The 15798-nt window shown below is 41.5% G+C and overlaps 1 protein-coding gene across 1 annotated transcript; it reads left to right on the top strand.

Annotated features, from left to right (window-relative positions):
• The first annotated feature begins 2491 nt into the window (after positions 1–2491).
• Positions 2492–3619, top strand: TMEM229A (transmembrane protein 229A). Its single transcript, XM_061198006.1, has one exon. The coding sequence runs from the start codon at positions 2492–2494 to the stop codon at positions 3617–3619; it is 1128 nt and encodes a 375-aa protein (XP_061053989.1).
• Positions 3620–15798: the final 12179 nt, after the last annotated feature.

Genomic DNA, 15798 nt, shown 5'->3' with positions numbered 1-15798 from the left:
TGAATAGCAATTATGGAAACAGAAAGCATTTGTTTATTATCTGATAAATTGGGCCCTAAATTATTTATTTAGTAAAATAATAACTCAAAGAAACGTTTTACCTGGTGTGTACTACTAGCCAGTCATAATTAGTTATTAATAAGGATCATAAATAAGTAAGCTTTACAAAGGTATGGTAGATTGTTGTCATATCCATTAGACTATACACTTCTTAAATTGTACATCTTATAACCCTTTCTTTCCCCAGTGCACATAGCATCTTGTATATAGTAGGTGCTCATGAAAATGTCTGCATTATTATTTCTCTTCATCGTTCTTGCTCATGCCCTTGGGCAACTAACCCTGTCTGTTTTACAACAGCTTTGATGAGCCTGATGCCTGATGCTTCTGTCCGTACGTAGCATGACAACGTCCACACACTGACTTCTGACAGCTGCTAAAGGAAATCTGCAAATGAACCACATTCTAACAAAGCTTTTAAAAATAAATAAATAAATAAGAACTTGGCCGTATTCAAATGTTGATATCACCTTAACAATTTTTCTCCTCACCACACTCTTATTTCTCTCTCTTCCCTAACTCACCGACAATTTAGTAACCACAGATTGATTGTAACATAAGGGGTTGAAATGAAGGGGAGAGAGTGGAGAGAAAGTTGCTTTAAAAAAATGGAGGAACTCGGGGCTTCCCTGGCGGCGCAGTGGTTGAGCATCTGCCTGCCAATGCAGGGTACACGGGTTCGAGCCCTGGTCTGGGAAGATCCCACATGCCATGGAGCAACTAGGCCCGTGAGCCACAATTACTGAGCCTGCGCGTCTGGAGCCTGTGCTCCGCAACGAGAGGCCGCGATAGTGAGAGGCCCGCGCACCGCGATGAAGAGTGGCCCCCGCTTGACACAACTAGAGAAAGCCCTTGCACAGAAACGAAGACCCAACTCAGCCATAAAAATAAATAAATTAATTAATAAATTTTAAAAAAGAGTGAGGGAGAAACTAAGACATTTAAAAAAAAAAAAAATGGAGGAACTGCCTCAATATTTATTTTCCCGAAGGAAAAAAAAATCCCCAGATAGCTTTCTACCCAGGAAACATCTGAATTTACAAATTAGATCTGTTATCTAGTTTGTGCCTAGACATGATCTATGGGTTTTTTGGGGTTTTTTTTTTTTGGCGGGGGGGGGGGGGGGGAGGTGTCAGTATAATTTACCTCTAGGGTTGTCTCCAATTCTAAGCCTGATTCAAAATTGGAGAAAAACAGTGGAGCCCAACACACCAAACTTCTGGAGTCCCTCACCCTCTCCACCTAAAAAAAAAAAAAAAAAAAAAAAAAAAAAATCCCCGCTCTCTTTTTCACTCTCCATTTTTGGGATGACCTAGTTCTTCTGCAAGGAGAAAAAGTGGCCACTGGGGTGTGCCAGTGTGAGCAAAGGTACTATTCTTGATTTAAGATAAAGCAATGCCCAACCCAGCTGGCCTCCAATCATTTCATAACTTCTGGGGGACTCTGAATCTCGGTCCCCGGCCCGGAGCAAACAAGCCGCGGCAAGCCGACTGGCCAGGCAGAGAGATTGACAAAGAGGACCAGGCCCCGCGGCAACACTTCCCAAGCAGGGAAACCCAGGGGCGGGCCGGCCTGCAGTCTCCGGTTTATTCTCTGTGACTGGGACACAGCTGGCTTTGAATAAGGACATTAAGTATACAGCACCGTAGTTCGGTCTCGGGCCCAGCCTCTGGTCGGTGGCACTCGGCCATTCGTCTCCGCCAGCCAGGCCCTCGCCCTGGTTCCTCGATAAAAGGGATGCCCACTAGCTCGCAGTCACACCTGTTGGGTGTTTCTCCACTCGGAGCCTCCGCCCCAGCAAACGCCTCCGGCCCGGGCGGGGAGTGGGTGCGGAGCGTGGGACCCGGTCGAGGAGGCAGGGCCGGGCCTTCCCCAGCGGACCCCCGCGGGACTCGGCGCGGAGGGCTGGGGCGGGGAGGGGGCGCTGCGAAGGCGGGAGAGGTCGACAGGGGCTGAAAGGGACATGGGGAGGGCCGGGGGAAGGGGCGTCGCTGCTCACGTTACGCTTCTAGAACCCGCAGCAGAGGCGGCGGGGCTGCGCCGCGGAGGAGATGGGGTTTGCACCAGCCTCTGCATTTCTCCCCTCGGCCCCGGCGCCACTGCACCTCGCCGGGCCTCGGCGCCCGATAGGCCGCGCAGCGTGAGCGCGGGCGCTGGCCGGCGGCACCTCGCCCGGGACTGGAGGCGAGGGCGCGGCGGGGCCGCGGCGGGGGGACTCCGCGAGCCCGGCGGCCCGCGCGTCCCCCAATCGCAGCAGCTCCGGCCGCCGCCCGGCCGCGGCCGGGACGGAGCTCCCCGTGCGCCCCCCGGGGGCCGGCAGCGTCCGGGAGGCGGCGCGGGGCTCGGGCCCTCGGCCCCGCAGCTCCGCGCACCCGGCAGCGGCGGCGGCAGCGGTGGCGCGGGCTCGGGCGCCCGGGCAGCCTCTGAGCCGATGGCCGGCAGGGACGCGGACGACGAAGGTCCCACGCGGAGGGGCGGCGCGGCGAGGCTTTCTGGGGCCCCCGGCGGGCGGGGAGGCGAGGCAGCCGTCAGCCGCCCCGAGCCGCTGTCCACTGCTGAAGCGCCGGCCGAGGGCGCCGCGCTGCCCGCCTGGATGCGCCTCTACTTCTACGGGATGCACGGGATCACCCTGGACGTGCTCCTGTCTGCGGCGCGGCGCTTCGTTCGCAGCCCCGACCTCCGGATGCTGGGCTTCTCCTCGCCCTACCACTGCCTCCTGCACTCGCTCACCCACTTTGCCCTGGAGAAGGTCTACCTGCAGCAGCGGCGCTGCCCCAGCGCTTTCGTCTTCAATTTCCTCCTCTACCCCTCGGCCCACGTGGGGCTGCAGACCCTGGCGGGCGCGTTGCTCAACCAGGGCGGCGGGCCGGGGGGCGCAGCGGCGCCGGGGGCGCTGGACCTGGCGCTGCAGTACGTGCTGGCGCTCTACCACTGCCAAGTGTTCCTGAAGCGCTTCCTGCGCTTGCGGTACCAGCGGCGGCAGCAGCAGCAGCAGCAGCAGCAGCAGCAACAGCTGCTGCGGGGCGCGCCCCCCGCCCCTGCAGGCGCCCGGGTCCCTGCGGCAGCCGGCGGCCGGCGGCGGAGACTTCGCGGCCCCAGGGGCGCCGCGGGAGCCCCCAGCCAGGGGCTGCCGGACCTGCTCCGCTTTCTTTTCTTCGGAATGCACGGCTTTTTGGATGAGATCTTCTTCACATTCTTCTTTAACCTGCTGGGGCAGGGGGACGGGACAAGCAGCGGCCACACGTCTCTCTGGTCCTTCTTTATGTACGGCAGCTGCAGTTTCGTGGTGGAAAAGCTCTACTTCCACCTCCACTACAGTCGGGGCTGGGGCACCTGGAAGCGAGTGCCCTTCTACGTGATCTTCATCTACGCGTGGGAGTTGTCCTGGGGTCTGGGACTCCGCACTTGGGGCGCTTGTTCCTGGGACTATTCTCACTATCCGCTCAATTTCATGGGCCTTATCACCCTGATGTATTTACCTGGTTGGATATTCCTTAGTGTGTACCAGGACCTACTTTCCAACGTGTTGTGGCAGGTGCAGTACGTACCAACTAACTAAGACCAAAAAAAAAAACAAAAAAAAAAAACCACAGTCACTGGATTTCCATGAATGAATGTGATTTATTTTTACACACTTAAAACGCGGTGAGGTTTTTTTGGTTTTGGTTTTGTTTTTTAGCCTTTTAATTTTTATGCATTTTATTAAACTTTTTCAACCTGTTTTATTCGATATTTTAGTTTTTCTATTTGGAACTTATGCATAATACTACAATACTTTGAAATATTGCTGGAAACATAACTCAAAGTACTTAACTCCTCAATATTTTAAAACCCTCACTAGCCCAAACAGCAAAACCATCATACCTTAACATCGAAAAGCTGTAGAATTCACGTATTTGGGTGGGAGGATAGCCACTGATTTTTTTTTTCTTTTTTTTTTTTTTTTTAAGTGAGGAAGTTCTTCAACTCAGAGACCAGTGATTTTTACAAGATTTGGTGAAATTTTCTGATTTAATGATTTGTTTACTTTCTTTTTAATCCAATGTCATTTTAATTCCTTGCCATATTTACCAATGACTGCTGAAACCCAGTCTTGTACTCCTGAGACTACAGTTAATAGCTCTTAAAGTGCCTCTGTCTAGCACACAAATGAAAAGAAACTGACAACTTTGAAAACACATCCTATGAATCAATTTTTAGATAAGAAATCTTTTCTAGCAACTCAGACAGGTAACACTGTGTTAAGATAGTTGATCTCCATCCTGGGAATGATTGCTTTCCTATGTGGGTTAGCCTTAAACGCCAAGTGTGTTAACTTTAATCAGATCCTGTGTCATTTTTGGCTGTAAATTTTTGTCCCTGTGCAATGATGTAAAATGTTTACTTTACATGTACAAGGGCCAAGCAAAATTATACCACCCTCAGTAGTGTTCTAACCATAAAGACTCTTTCCTACATGGGGCTTCAAGAGCAGAAACAGTTCCATGGAATAAAATGAACCGGAATATTCACCTTAATTACATTAGCCCTAATTGTTTTTGGAGAATACAGATATGTGTTTTCAGCCTATTTCTGCCATGGCTCAGTTGTAAACATTTTTCTGTTTTCTTTGGGGCCCATACAGATTTCTTGGGCCAAGCCCGATGTAGTAATGTGCATTATAAATCAATGATAGGTTTTTGGTGACTCGTTATGAATGTCTGGAAGCTTGGAAGAGATGGAAGTTAAAAGAGATGATGTAAACCATTTTAAGAAATCATATCTAATCAATTAATAATGTACTTTAAATTTGTTTGCTGTGTTTTCATTATATTTAGAAAAGACAAGTAGAACTGAGTATGGCTCATCCAAGGATGACTAATACCTTCTCAGTTTTCATTACAAAGAAAATTAGGAAAACTTATGGTGTACACAAATGAACATATATTCCTATTCAAATTATTAGCTTGCCTATGCTATAAAAAGGGACTTCTTTCTGTTTTCAAAAAAATGTTTGCTATGACAGTAAAGATGAACATGTATTTAGATTGAAGTCAGGCATAGCTCTAAGAATGTTATATTATTTTAATCTACAATCCGAGGTCGTGAGCTAAATTATAAGTAATGCTATATGATAAACCCCACCTGTGAAATAGATCCTGTCGCACTGATCGTGTGAGCCAGTCAAAGGTTGAGTAGAAAGCTAAAGTAAGCTAAATGTTTGCAGAGAGTAAAAGTATCACTTTGTGAAAAAGGTTTGTGAAAACCTGGGGAGAGAAAAAGTATAAGTATAGACACTAAAGTTAGATGCTGGACAAAATATTTGTAATTCAAATGTGTCACATGTGCATGAATCCGAGTTCGGTGTGGCACCTCTCCACACCACACATTCCTGTGAAGCCTTAACCAAATCCGTGGCTTCTGGAATACTTGCTAAATGTACGTATTCACACTGCTGTCATTCACATGCTGCTCTGCAACCCTGCTTAATCTGCTTACCAGCATTCTTGGGGTCAGAAATCCATCAGGAAGTAGGAAAGCCTGCTATTTTGTTTGTTTTGCTTTTAATGTTAATCCTATTTAAAGGAAAGGTCAAGATTTTTCATTCATTCAAGAAATAGTTATTGTGAACCTGCTATTTGTCAGACACTTGCCTGGACCCTGTGGAGACAGCAGTGACCCAACATAAGCAAAATCTCTGTCCTGATAGAGCTCACAGTCTAGTGTTTTGATTTATATGAGATTATACTTATTTGCAAGGCTACTGTTTCAGTAATAGGCAAGGAGAGAGGCAGATGTTGTAAGGGCTCTCATCAGGCCTCTCCCTCAATCCATCCTCTCTAAAACAAAAGCCCATTAACAGTCCCCCTGCTAGTTCTACAAAGAGCTCGTTCATCTGTATTCAGGAAGTGATTATCCTGTCTAGTAACTCAGCACCTTGCTTTAGGGCTTCGCATTCTGTTGTTTACTCAACTTCTTAAAAGGAACATTTTGCTGCAACTTTGAACCTTTAAAGAAAAAGCAGGGAAAGGAAAGAAGCATCAGGTCAATCAACTTTGTTACTCATTAGTAGTTCAGATATAGAAATGATAAGGCAATAAAATAATAGTTAATATTTAAGCAGTGCTTACCACCTGCCAAGAACTGTTCTGTTATCATATATGTATAATTGTAAGTGAATATATGTATATAGCCACATATATCCTAAGTGAATATATATTATATATATATCTCAAGTATATATGTATTTAATTTTAAGTAATGTATATCTTAAGGTTCATATATGATATATATTAAAGATACACACATATCATATATGATATATATATACCTTAAGTGTATATATATATACACATATATATGTACACAAACACACACACATATTTACTTAAACCTCTAACAACTTTCCTTTTACATGAGGACAATGAAACTGAAGCCTAAAGAGGTTAAGTAACTATCCAAGTCATACAGCTATTTATCAATAGATAGAATCCAAGTACACTGGACTCCCGCGTCTCTTCTTAACAGCATGGCTGTCATGCCTCTATCTACTGACCACAGTGACTTTGAATCTTCTATGGATTTCACCTTACAATCTGTATTTCTCTTCTCTTGCACTATGGCAAATGCAAGGGCAGCTGTATAAAAGCTAGATACTAGTAGCAAAGACTCTCTTTCATGTTGCCTTTTTATTCCGTGGAAAATAACAAGAGCACTAATACCAGGTTGCATAACTGACAATCAGCCTAGTTCTAATCCCCAGGTGGGTGATAGTCTTTATATTCAAGCGGTGCTCTGAAATAGAGTTCCTCATTTGAAGTCAGATGATCTTGAGTATAAGAATAATATATTGAAATGCCAGATACCTCATATCACAAGCTAGGAAAATACATATAATTACTGCCATACATTTAATATAGCACTCAGAATGGGCTTCACTGTAAGAGCTAAACAGCCCAAAAATTAAAATTAAATTTTTGCAGATATTTGTTGAGTTCAATTAAACACCTCAGAGTCTAAGAAAGTTCTTAACAGAAAAACATGAGAAAAAAAGTAATAAATATGGTTTTCACTCCATGTTTAACTTATACGGTGCTGAAATTTCTTACTAGAAGTGCTTTAAAATTTAAATCAATTCTATTTGGGCTTTCAATCTAAAGAGAAATGTTAAGTTTTTCATGTTATCAATGAATATAGACGTTCCTATGCTATACAAGGACTCCAACAAGGTTGATAATCCTTTCAATATTTCACACATTTCACTGTACTTAACTTTAAGATTTTATTATAAATATTTGACATTTTATGTCAAACACAGCTTAGAAAAATATGACATTCTTTGTTGTTTAAGAAACATCTAATTGGTTAATCCTATCCCTTTAAAAAATAATAATAATTTCTACTGTTTTGAAATAGTCTCTGTTGGCATGATAGACCTGATTCTATTTAAGAAGGATGGTGAGGAAGAATTTTGGTAGACTGCTTTGGTTCTCTCTCCACTTCCAAAATACACAAAATCAGTATACTTGGAAAGGAAGTTATACTCATGACACAGACTTGGAGTGATAAATAAGTCATTGTATTGTAATATCTGAAGGCATTTTAATAAAATCAATGTTTGCTTATATTAAAAGGCATTAAAAACCCTTTACCTTTTAAATTAACTTTAAATATATTATCTCCAATATACTTTCCAACAGTGCTTAATGGAACTAAGATCCTTTACTGAGGGAGAGTAAGAAGAAGCACACTTCCCTTCCCTCTATCAAACACGTGCCTCAGTTTATGCTGAAGGGAAAGATGGCAGTAAAAGATGGTTCTCTTCTGTTGCCAGTTTTTTTTTTTTTTTCCTTTTTATTCTTAGACTTGGTATGAGAGGAACCAACAAAAACAGCACTTGTCTGTGTGGACCTCTATTCATTAGAACTGATCTCTTTCTAATTTTTAACACGGAGACATGAAGCTATCACACAGGCAATGACTTCCAGTTGCTAGCAACCCAAATTATAAATTAACCTGTGATGTGTATAGAGAAATTTTTCCTTAGAGATTTTTTTCTTCATATAAAGAGAACGTAAATATGGAGACATTTTTCTTTAATTTTTAAATTCTCTTTTCAGAAACGGTCAAACAAATGACCAGACAACTCCTAGAGAGAGAGAGAGAGAGAGAGAGAGAGAGGGAGAGGGGGAGAGCGAGAGAGACAGAGGCTGGTCTTTGATATACAGAAAAGTTTGATGTTCATCTTAACCTCTTAAAAATTCTGTTAGAATCCACTGTTAGAATCCAAGTCACATGGATCAACTTTCCCATTTAGAAGAAAATATATCTTTACCATAATTAAGAAGAATTAAGGGTTGAAAGAAACCATGAAGATTAATAACATCCAGCCTTCCATCCAAGGCTGGAATTTCTTACATCTCTGACAGATGGTTTCTCAACTCAGCTTGGACTATTCAAGACAGCATTAATTGTGTTTTTCATGCAAAGACTAAATGAGGGGAAAGGTGTTAAAGCTGAGATGATAAACCCCACTGTCTATTTGTGAAGGAAGAAGGCTTCTCAAAGTTTCCAGGAGCTAATATATACTGGTCAGCCTGCTTGCGTATTGCAATGAAACACTTTTTAAGACACTCTTTTCTCTTTATTTAAAAGAAAAAAATCAGTATTTCATTCTTTTACCATGATACTTACGGTCTACTTATCTTTTCAAATGATGCTCCATTCACTGAGTTTAAGCAATAGGACTTTGAGAGCTTTGAGTATAATTTAAATTACTTCAGAAAAACAAACAAACAAATAAACCAACATTGGCTGCAGGCATAGGAGTAAAAGATTAAATAGGAGGAACCCTGCTTGGGTCATTGGAATCTCAACCTGGTTCAACCCAGGAAAAGCCTTTGGTGGCTGCTCAGGTCCACCTATGGAATATTAGCTGGGGGAGTTTCATGGTAGCTTCCCTGGCAGACCTAAACAGCTTCATCAGGAAAGGAAGTGAGAAGACACAGGTATGACAGAAGCAATTAGCTAACCAGAAACGATGAAAGATGCCATGGATCAACCCTCCCATCCAAAAAAAATTATACTTACGATATTAAGGAGAGAACTAGACCAACTTTTGATGGGTTTCCAACAAATATTTATATTACATTCAAGGTATTTCATTAACATATTATTTATAATCCATGCATGATGAAAATAAAAGTAGTCTCAAAGGATCTCAGATTTGAAACTTTAAATATTTGAAAATAATATGGAGAGGAACATGCAGAAAGTTTATATCATATCATTTTGATTGCGCACTAACTTCTAGGAACAAAAACTAAATTGAATATACACCCTTGTACATTTCTGAAGGGGAACTATTTTAGTCTTAACCTTTTATTAGAAACAATGAAGGGACAGGAAGAAAAAATAAATAGAAGAGCTCCCCGGAGTACATCAGAGCAAGGATTCAGATTCCAAGTACTTAAAAGCAAGAGTTTAACAAAATTTATCATTGTACTTACTTGTAATATTTTCAGCAAATGAAACAGAAACAAAAGAATAATAAAGGCAGAAGTGAAAGATACATTGAAAGGGAGAGTGTTCAATAGCCTTAGAGAGACCTTGTGTTATTTTTCTTTGGCTAAAATAATTCACATTTATAAATATTATTCTAGGTCTTTATACCATGTAAGATTTGAATTACAAAGAAAACTTTATGTTCATGAAATACTGCACAGGCTAAGTTTGGTTGGGTACCAAAATGTACACTTTAGTGTATCGATATTTATTTAACGAGATTTCTGAGTTTATTTTTTGTGAAATGATGTTATTGAACATGCTATAAAAGTTTTAATAATGTATCATTGATGTGTCTACCCAATGCACGGGTAAACAGTCTACAACTTATTGAAATCTAAAATCATGGAACTTTAGAGCTTGAGGAGGTAACGAATGTCATGATTCAACTCCCGGCCAAAAGAATAAGTTCTTCTAGATTATCTTTGACAGGTGTCCATCCATCCTTTTCTTGAGCACTTCTGATAGAAATCTTTGTACTTATTCAGATCCCCCAGGCCAACTCATTTCTTTGTTATATACCTTGATAGCTAGAAAAGACCCCATCTGTAACTTTCACTCATTGTCCCAAGTTTTTCATCCATAGATAAACAGAAGACCAAAGGTTTGAAGTTTCCAAGTGTGTCTTAATTCACTTACTCCAGGCTAAATATCCAAGATCATTCAGCAATATATAATAAAATATACAGTGGTAAAACTATTACCTACTTTGATCTAGATGCTTTATTTCTACAAATGTAGAACAAAAGTAAGCATTATGAGCTTTTTTAGCAGCTCAGTCACATCATTGTTTCAGTTGAATTTTCTACATCCCCTAAGTCTGTCTCCTATAGACTCCCATTAAGCCAGTGGTCCTCTTCATGGACCTGCACATTCTGATATAAGTAATTGGCCAGGATCTGCTCGTCACATACTCATTACCGGGCCTGAAAGTGAATTAGAGGGAAATGAAGGCAAATAGAGTGAAGAACAGAAAAGTTGCCGTTGAATTCACTCTTCACTTCTTTTGTTCCTACTATTTTCTAATTTCATCTTTTGGGAGCAGGCATATGTCATTCTCTGTGTCTTCTCAACACTTAGCAATGAACTTAGCACAGAGCAGGTGCTCAAAAAATTTTTTTTGGTGAGCTCATCTGAATTCTCATGCCAGATATAATTCAATAGTGGAAGCAGGAATTAGGAATGCTGCCAGGTGACAACATGTGACTTCAACAGGACATTTATTTATGGAACATAAATAAGACCCACCATGTACCTAGAAAAAAGGTAGAAATTGCTTAATCTTCTCATAGTCTTTCATTCTCTGCTGAGCAACTTCTTTTGTCAGGCACAGAACTCAGGTCGTGCTCTAAGAGTGTTTAGCCACGTTATAGGTTTGTTTTTTGTTTTTGTTTTAATTTGTAGGCTATTTAAACTTAACTACCCTTTAAAACATTATTTCTGAAATATGAATTTTTAAATATGAACTGGTTGGCAGTGCTTGTTTTACTGGATAACACTCCCCTAAAGAAGGAGTTACTCAGTTTGCAGCTCACTGATGCGTCTTGATTTTCATTACTGTTTTTGCTGATGACCTTCTGGATTGGGGCAATTTTTGAACAGAGAAATGAAAATAAAATTCAAACTTGGTTAAATTTAGAAAACTGCTGCTAGTGGCAGTTTTATTGTCCAGCAGTAAATATTTTTGTTTTATTATCTATGAATCTGATTCACTTCATGATGTATTTCCAACCTCATATATTATTGGCAGATTGTGTTAGCGTTCTCCCGAGAAACAGAACCAACAGGCTGTAGATAGATAGGTAGATAGACAGACAGACTTATTGTAAGAATTTGGCTCACGCAATTATAGAAGCTGGCAAGTCCTAAGATCTGCAGGGTGAGTCTGCAAGCTGAAGACCCAGAGAGCCAATGATGTACTTACAATCCAAAGACCAGTGGGCTCAAGACCCAGGAAGAGCCGATGTCTCAGTTCAAATCTGAAGACAGGTAAAAACCAACGTCCCAGCTTGAACAGGAGGAATTTCCTCTTATTCAGAGAAGGTCTGTCTTTTTATTCTATTGAGGCCTTCAACTGATTGGATGAGGCCTAGGCACACTAGGAAGAACAATCTGCTTTATCTATTGATTTAAAGACTAAACTCATCCAAAAACACCCTCACTGAAGTACTAAGAATAATGATTGACCCCGTATCTGGGCATCCCGTGGCCCAGCCAAGTCGATACATAAAATTAACCGTCATACAGATCAAAGCGTTTGAACCAAAGGAGTAAAAATGAGCATAAGGAAAATTGAGAAGAGTTCATTCATTCTTCTAGCCAACAACAATTTAAATGTGTACTGTGTGTTAAAAAGTAAATAAGACATAAGCAATTCTTCTTTCATCAAGCAGAGGATGAGGATTTTAAAACAAAAGTGTGTTATAGAAAGATGCTGCTGGAGGAGACCATGGGGCAGCCACCAAGACTGGAGAGCATATTGGGAAGGTTTTAGATGAGGGGCCCAACCTGCTCAAAGAGCTGTCAAGAGTGAGTGTCAGAGCGCGGAGCAACTCAAAGCCCGTTGTGTCTGGTTGAGGACAGCAATGGAAGGATGAGTGAGACCTGAAGCCAGAGGGGTAGGCAAGAGGTAGGTCTTGAAGTTTATGGGCACATTAAAGTTTGGAGGACCATTTCCTAAGGGTGTTGACAAGTTAATTAGGGCTTTTAAGCAGGCAAAGTACTAATCCAACTTGCATTTTTAAAAACAAAACTGAGGGCTTCTCTGGTGGTGCAGTGGTTGAGAATCCACCTGCCAATGCAGGGGACATGGGTTCAAGCCCTGGTCTGGGAAGATCCCACATGCCGCGGAGCAGCAAAGCCCGTGCGTCACAACTACTGAGCCTGCGCTCTGGAGCCCGCGAGCCACAACTACTGAAGCCTGTGTGCCTAGAGCCCATGCTCTGCAACAGGAGAAGCCACCTCAGTGAGAAGCCTGCGCCCCACAACAAAGAGTAGCCCCCGTTCGCCACAAGTAGAGAAAGCCCACGCACAGCAACAAAGACCCAACGCAGCCAAAAATAAACAAATAAATTAATAATAATTAAAAAAAAATGAAAAAACAAAACAAAACAAAACTGAGATCGGAGAGGACAAGATTAGAGGTAGTGAAAGACCAGTTATGAGGCTGTTATACAAAAGGTGAAAGATGATGGAGAGCTGGACCAGGATTGTGACAGTGGAGATGGCCTAAAATATAGATTTGAGAGATATTTAAGAGTCAGAATAGAGAGTGTGTAGTGATAGGATGGTTGTACAAGTTGAGAGAGAGGAGCAGATGCAACTGGACAAGTGAATGTAGACTCAGAGCCTTGAGGACTTCCAAAAGAAAGTAGAAAGAGGAAGCCTGCAAGAGATACGGGAATAAATGGTCAGATAGGCAGGAGATCCTGAGAACGCGATAGCACCAACAACAGAAGAGAGGAAGGGGAGGGCGTGTTTGGTATCATCTGTAAAATTAACGAACAGAAACTGCAATTAAATAGAGATGGGAGCTTCCACACCCTGCAACGAGAGCAGAGCTCAGTGGGAAGAAGAAAGACTCCACTTCTTTCCGGGCAAGGACTCAGCCAATGAAAAACCATGGACTCTTTGTTTACTCTGGCCCTCCCAACTTCCTTTTCCCCTCTATGAAATCTTCTCCTTCCCTTGCCTTGTGGGAACTTGCATGTGGCTTGCCATGGTTGAATTGTGATTCTGTGCTGATCCTGAAAAAAATCCGTCTTTGCTGGAGAAATATCTGGCAGTCTATTTGTTTTAGGTCAACACATCAAGTTCATCCTAAAATTAAAGTAAATTTAAGAACAGAGTTAATGACCGCTGTCTTTCAAGATATTCAGGAAGGGGGAGTATAGGCGGAAGGGAGGATGCTGTCAATAGATTAAGCTATTTGTTTTCTAAGCATGACAAGTGTCTGTTCATTTAATTCTCACAGCAACCTGATGAGGTAGGTTATTATTATCTCTGTTTTTACATATGCTATTACTGCCACCATCTTGCCCAAGGCTACAAGTGATAGAGCCAAGATTTGGACTCAGGCAGTCTGGATCCCAAGCTGCATTCTCTAAACACCTACACAAACAGGTGGAGGAAAAGGGAAAGTATAGAGAGGGAGAAACTCCTGGGATTGGCTCTGTACTGGATTTTCATGCTGCCTAACATATGCAATCCAATAAAGGACTCAGAGAAAGTCTGAAGTCAGCTCTGCTCAAAGAGAATTTAAATCTGTATGTAATGACTAACTTTTATTTTTTGATTCAATCATTTATTCATTCAGTAAAGATTTATTGAGTACCTACTAGATAATAGGCACTGAGAATGCTGTGGGATTAAACATCAGCAAGTCTGACATGGACCCTACCCTTGATATCCTACCTTATTGTATCAGTCAGCTCAGGCTGCCGTAACAAAATACCGTAGACTGGGTGACTGAAGCAACAGAAATTTACTCTCTCAGTTCTGGAGGCTAGAAGTCCGAGATCAAGGTTTGGCAGGATTCTCTTTTGGTGAGAGCTGTCTTCCCGGTTTGCAGATGGCTGCCTTCTCACTGTGTCCTCGAATGGTAGACAGAGAACAAGCTCTCCACTGTCTCTTCTTAAAAGGACACTAATTCTATCAGATTAGGGCCCTACCCTTATGACCTCATTTAATCTTAAGTAACTCTGTAAAGGCTGTATCTCCAAATACATTGAGGGTTAGGGCTTCAACATATGAATCTGGTGGGGAAACACAATTCAGTTCATACCACTTCTTCTTTTTTAATTCCCACAATGACCCTGTATGGTATTATAGTTACTATTGTTATTATTATTATTTATAGCTTATAGATGAAGTCACTGAAATTTATCTTCCACACAGCTAATAAGAGACAGGAATGAGACTCCATTTCAGTATTCTTTTTTCTTTTCTTTTTTTTTTTTTAAATTTTTTGGCCACGCATGGCATGCAGGATCTTAGTGCCCCAACCAGGAATAGAACCTGCACCCCCTGCAGTGGAAGCACAGAGTCTTAACCACTGGACCGCCAGGGAAGTCCCTCAGTATTCTTTTTAAGCAACATTATCTGTCTCTCAGAAAGTTCAGGGCTGTATCATTAGACAGGGGAGAAGAATATCTGAAAAAAGAAAGAAGGAGCTTCCCCTTAGTTTTATCCTTCCAATGTTACATAATAAATTCATCATTGTTTTTTTTTTAATTCTCTCTAGGGACAAGTTCTATTTCATCCATCCCTAATTTTAACCTTTATTGGTATTTGTACACAGATTTTTTAAGTGAGCCCCTCCCCATTTTTATTTTTTTCTTCAAAGTCTATTTGTTACTCAGAAAATTAGCTCTCTGGAAACATCTGAACACAGACACTGTGTCTCCAGGACTTTCTGAGAGCTGAGACAGAGGCCTTAAAGGGCAACTCTACTGAGAGCCAATTCACTTAATTTCATAGAATGTATTTTTAGATTAGCATTTAAAATATTTGACCAGGGTATTCAAGAGTACAAAATCAATTTTCAAGGTATTGTAACTATTATTACATAACCACATTTCCATTAATTTATAGGGTATTCATTTCAGAAACATAAATTCCTAATATTATTTCTAGATGATCTATAAATAACCCCAGACATGCTTACCTATGTGATGTTTTGCTTTTGGTGGCATAAAATAGAAAACACAGATAACAAGGTATTTAGCTTTCTTTGCCCGCATTGGCAGGTGGATTCTTAACCACTGCGCCACCAGGGAAGTCCTGGAAGGCTCTTCTTAACACGACTGCACTTCTGATTCTCCTTATGAAACTGGGAGGAAATTGGAAAAATGGAGAATAAGAAGAATAAAAAAACATAAACTAACTGTACATCTTTGAAATTAAAGCAGAGTCCTCTGTATCAGCGTATAGTAAAGCTCTTAGGAGAACAAAACTTTGAAATTCAAACATAAGATTTTGTGTTATTTGAAGGAAATGAGTGTTAGTGCAAGTTTCATGTATCCGTGTGAATAAATATATGGGAATGAAGTGAAAGGGAAGGTTGTAAAGAAAGCCTGTCATTGTTCAGAAACAATAGGATGTGCCTTCCCAGCATCTGATGGCACTTTTTAGAGCCCTTTAATCTCTTTCACCCCTTTCTTTTTAGAGACTTCAGCCTTTCCTCTGGGTTGGCCT

This window comes from Eubalaena glacialis, chromosome 8, assembly GCF_028564815.1.
Source record: "Eubalaena glacialis isolate mEubGla1 chromosome 8, mEubGla1.1.hap2.+ XY, whole genome shotgun sequence".
In the NCBI taxonomy this organism is placed as follows: domain Eukaryota; kingdom Metazoa; phylum Chordata; class Mammalia; order Artiodactyla; family Balaenidae; genus Eubalaena; species Eubalaena glacialis.
Note: the sequence above shows the minus strand (reverse complement) of the source record. Positions and strands in the feature narration are given on the sequence as shown.

Bases quoted from the DNA above. Each gene is read 5' to 3' on its own strand.
- TMEM229A (XM_061198006.1), top strand. From the start codon at position 2,492: ATGGCCGGCAGGGACGCGGACGACGAAGGTCCCACGCGGAGGGGCGGC.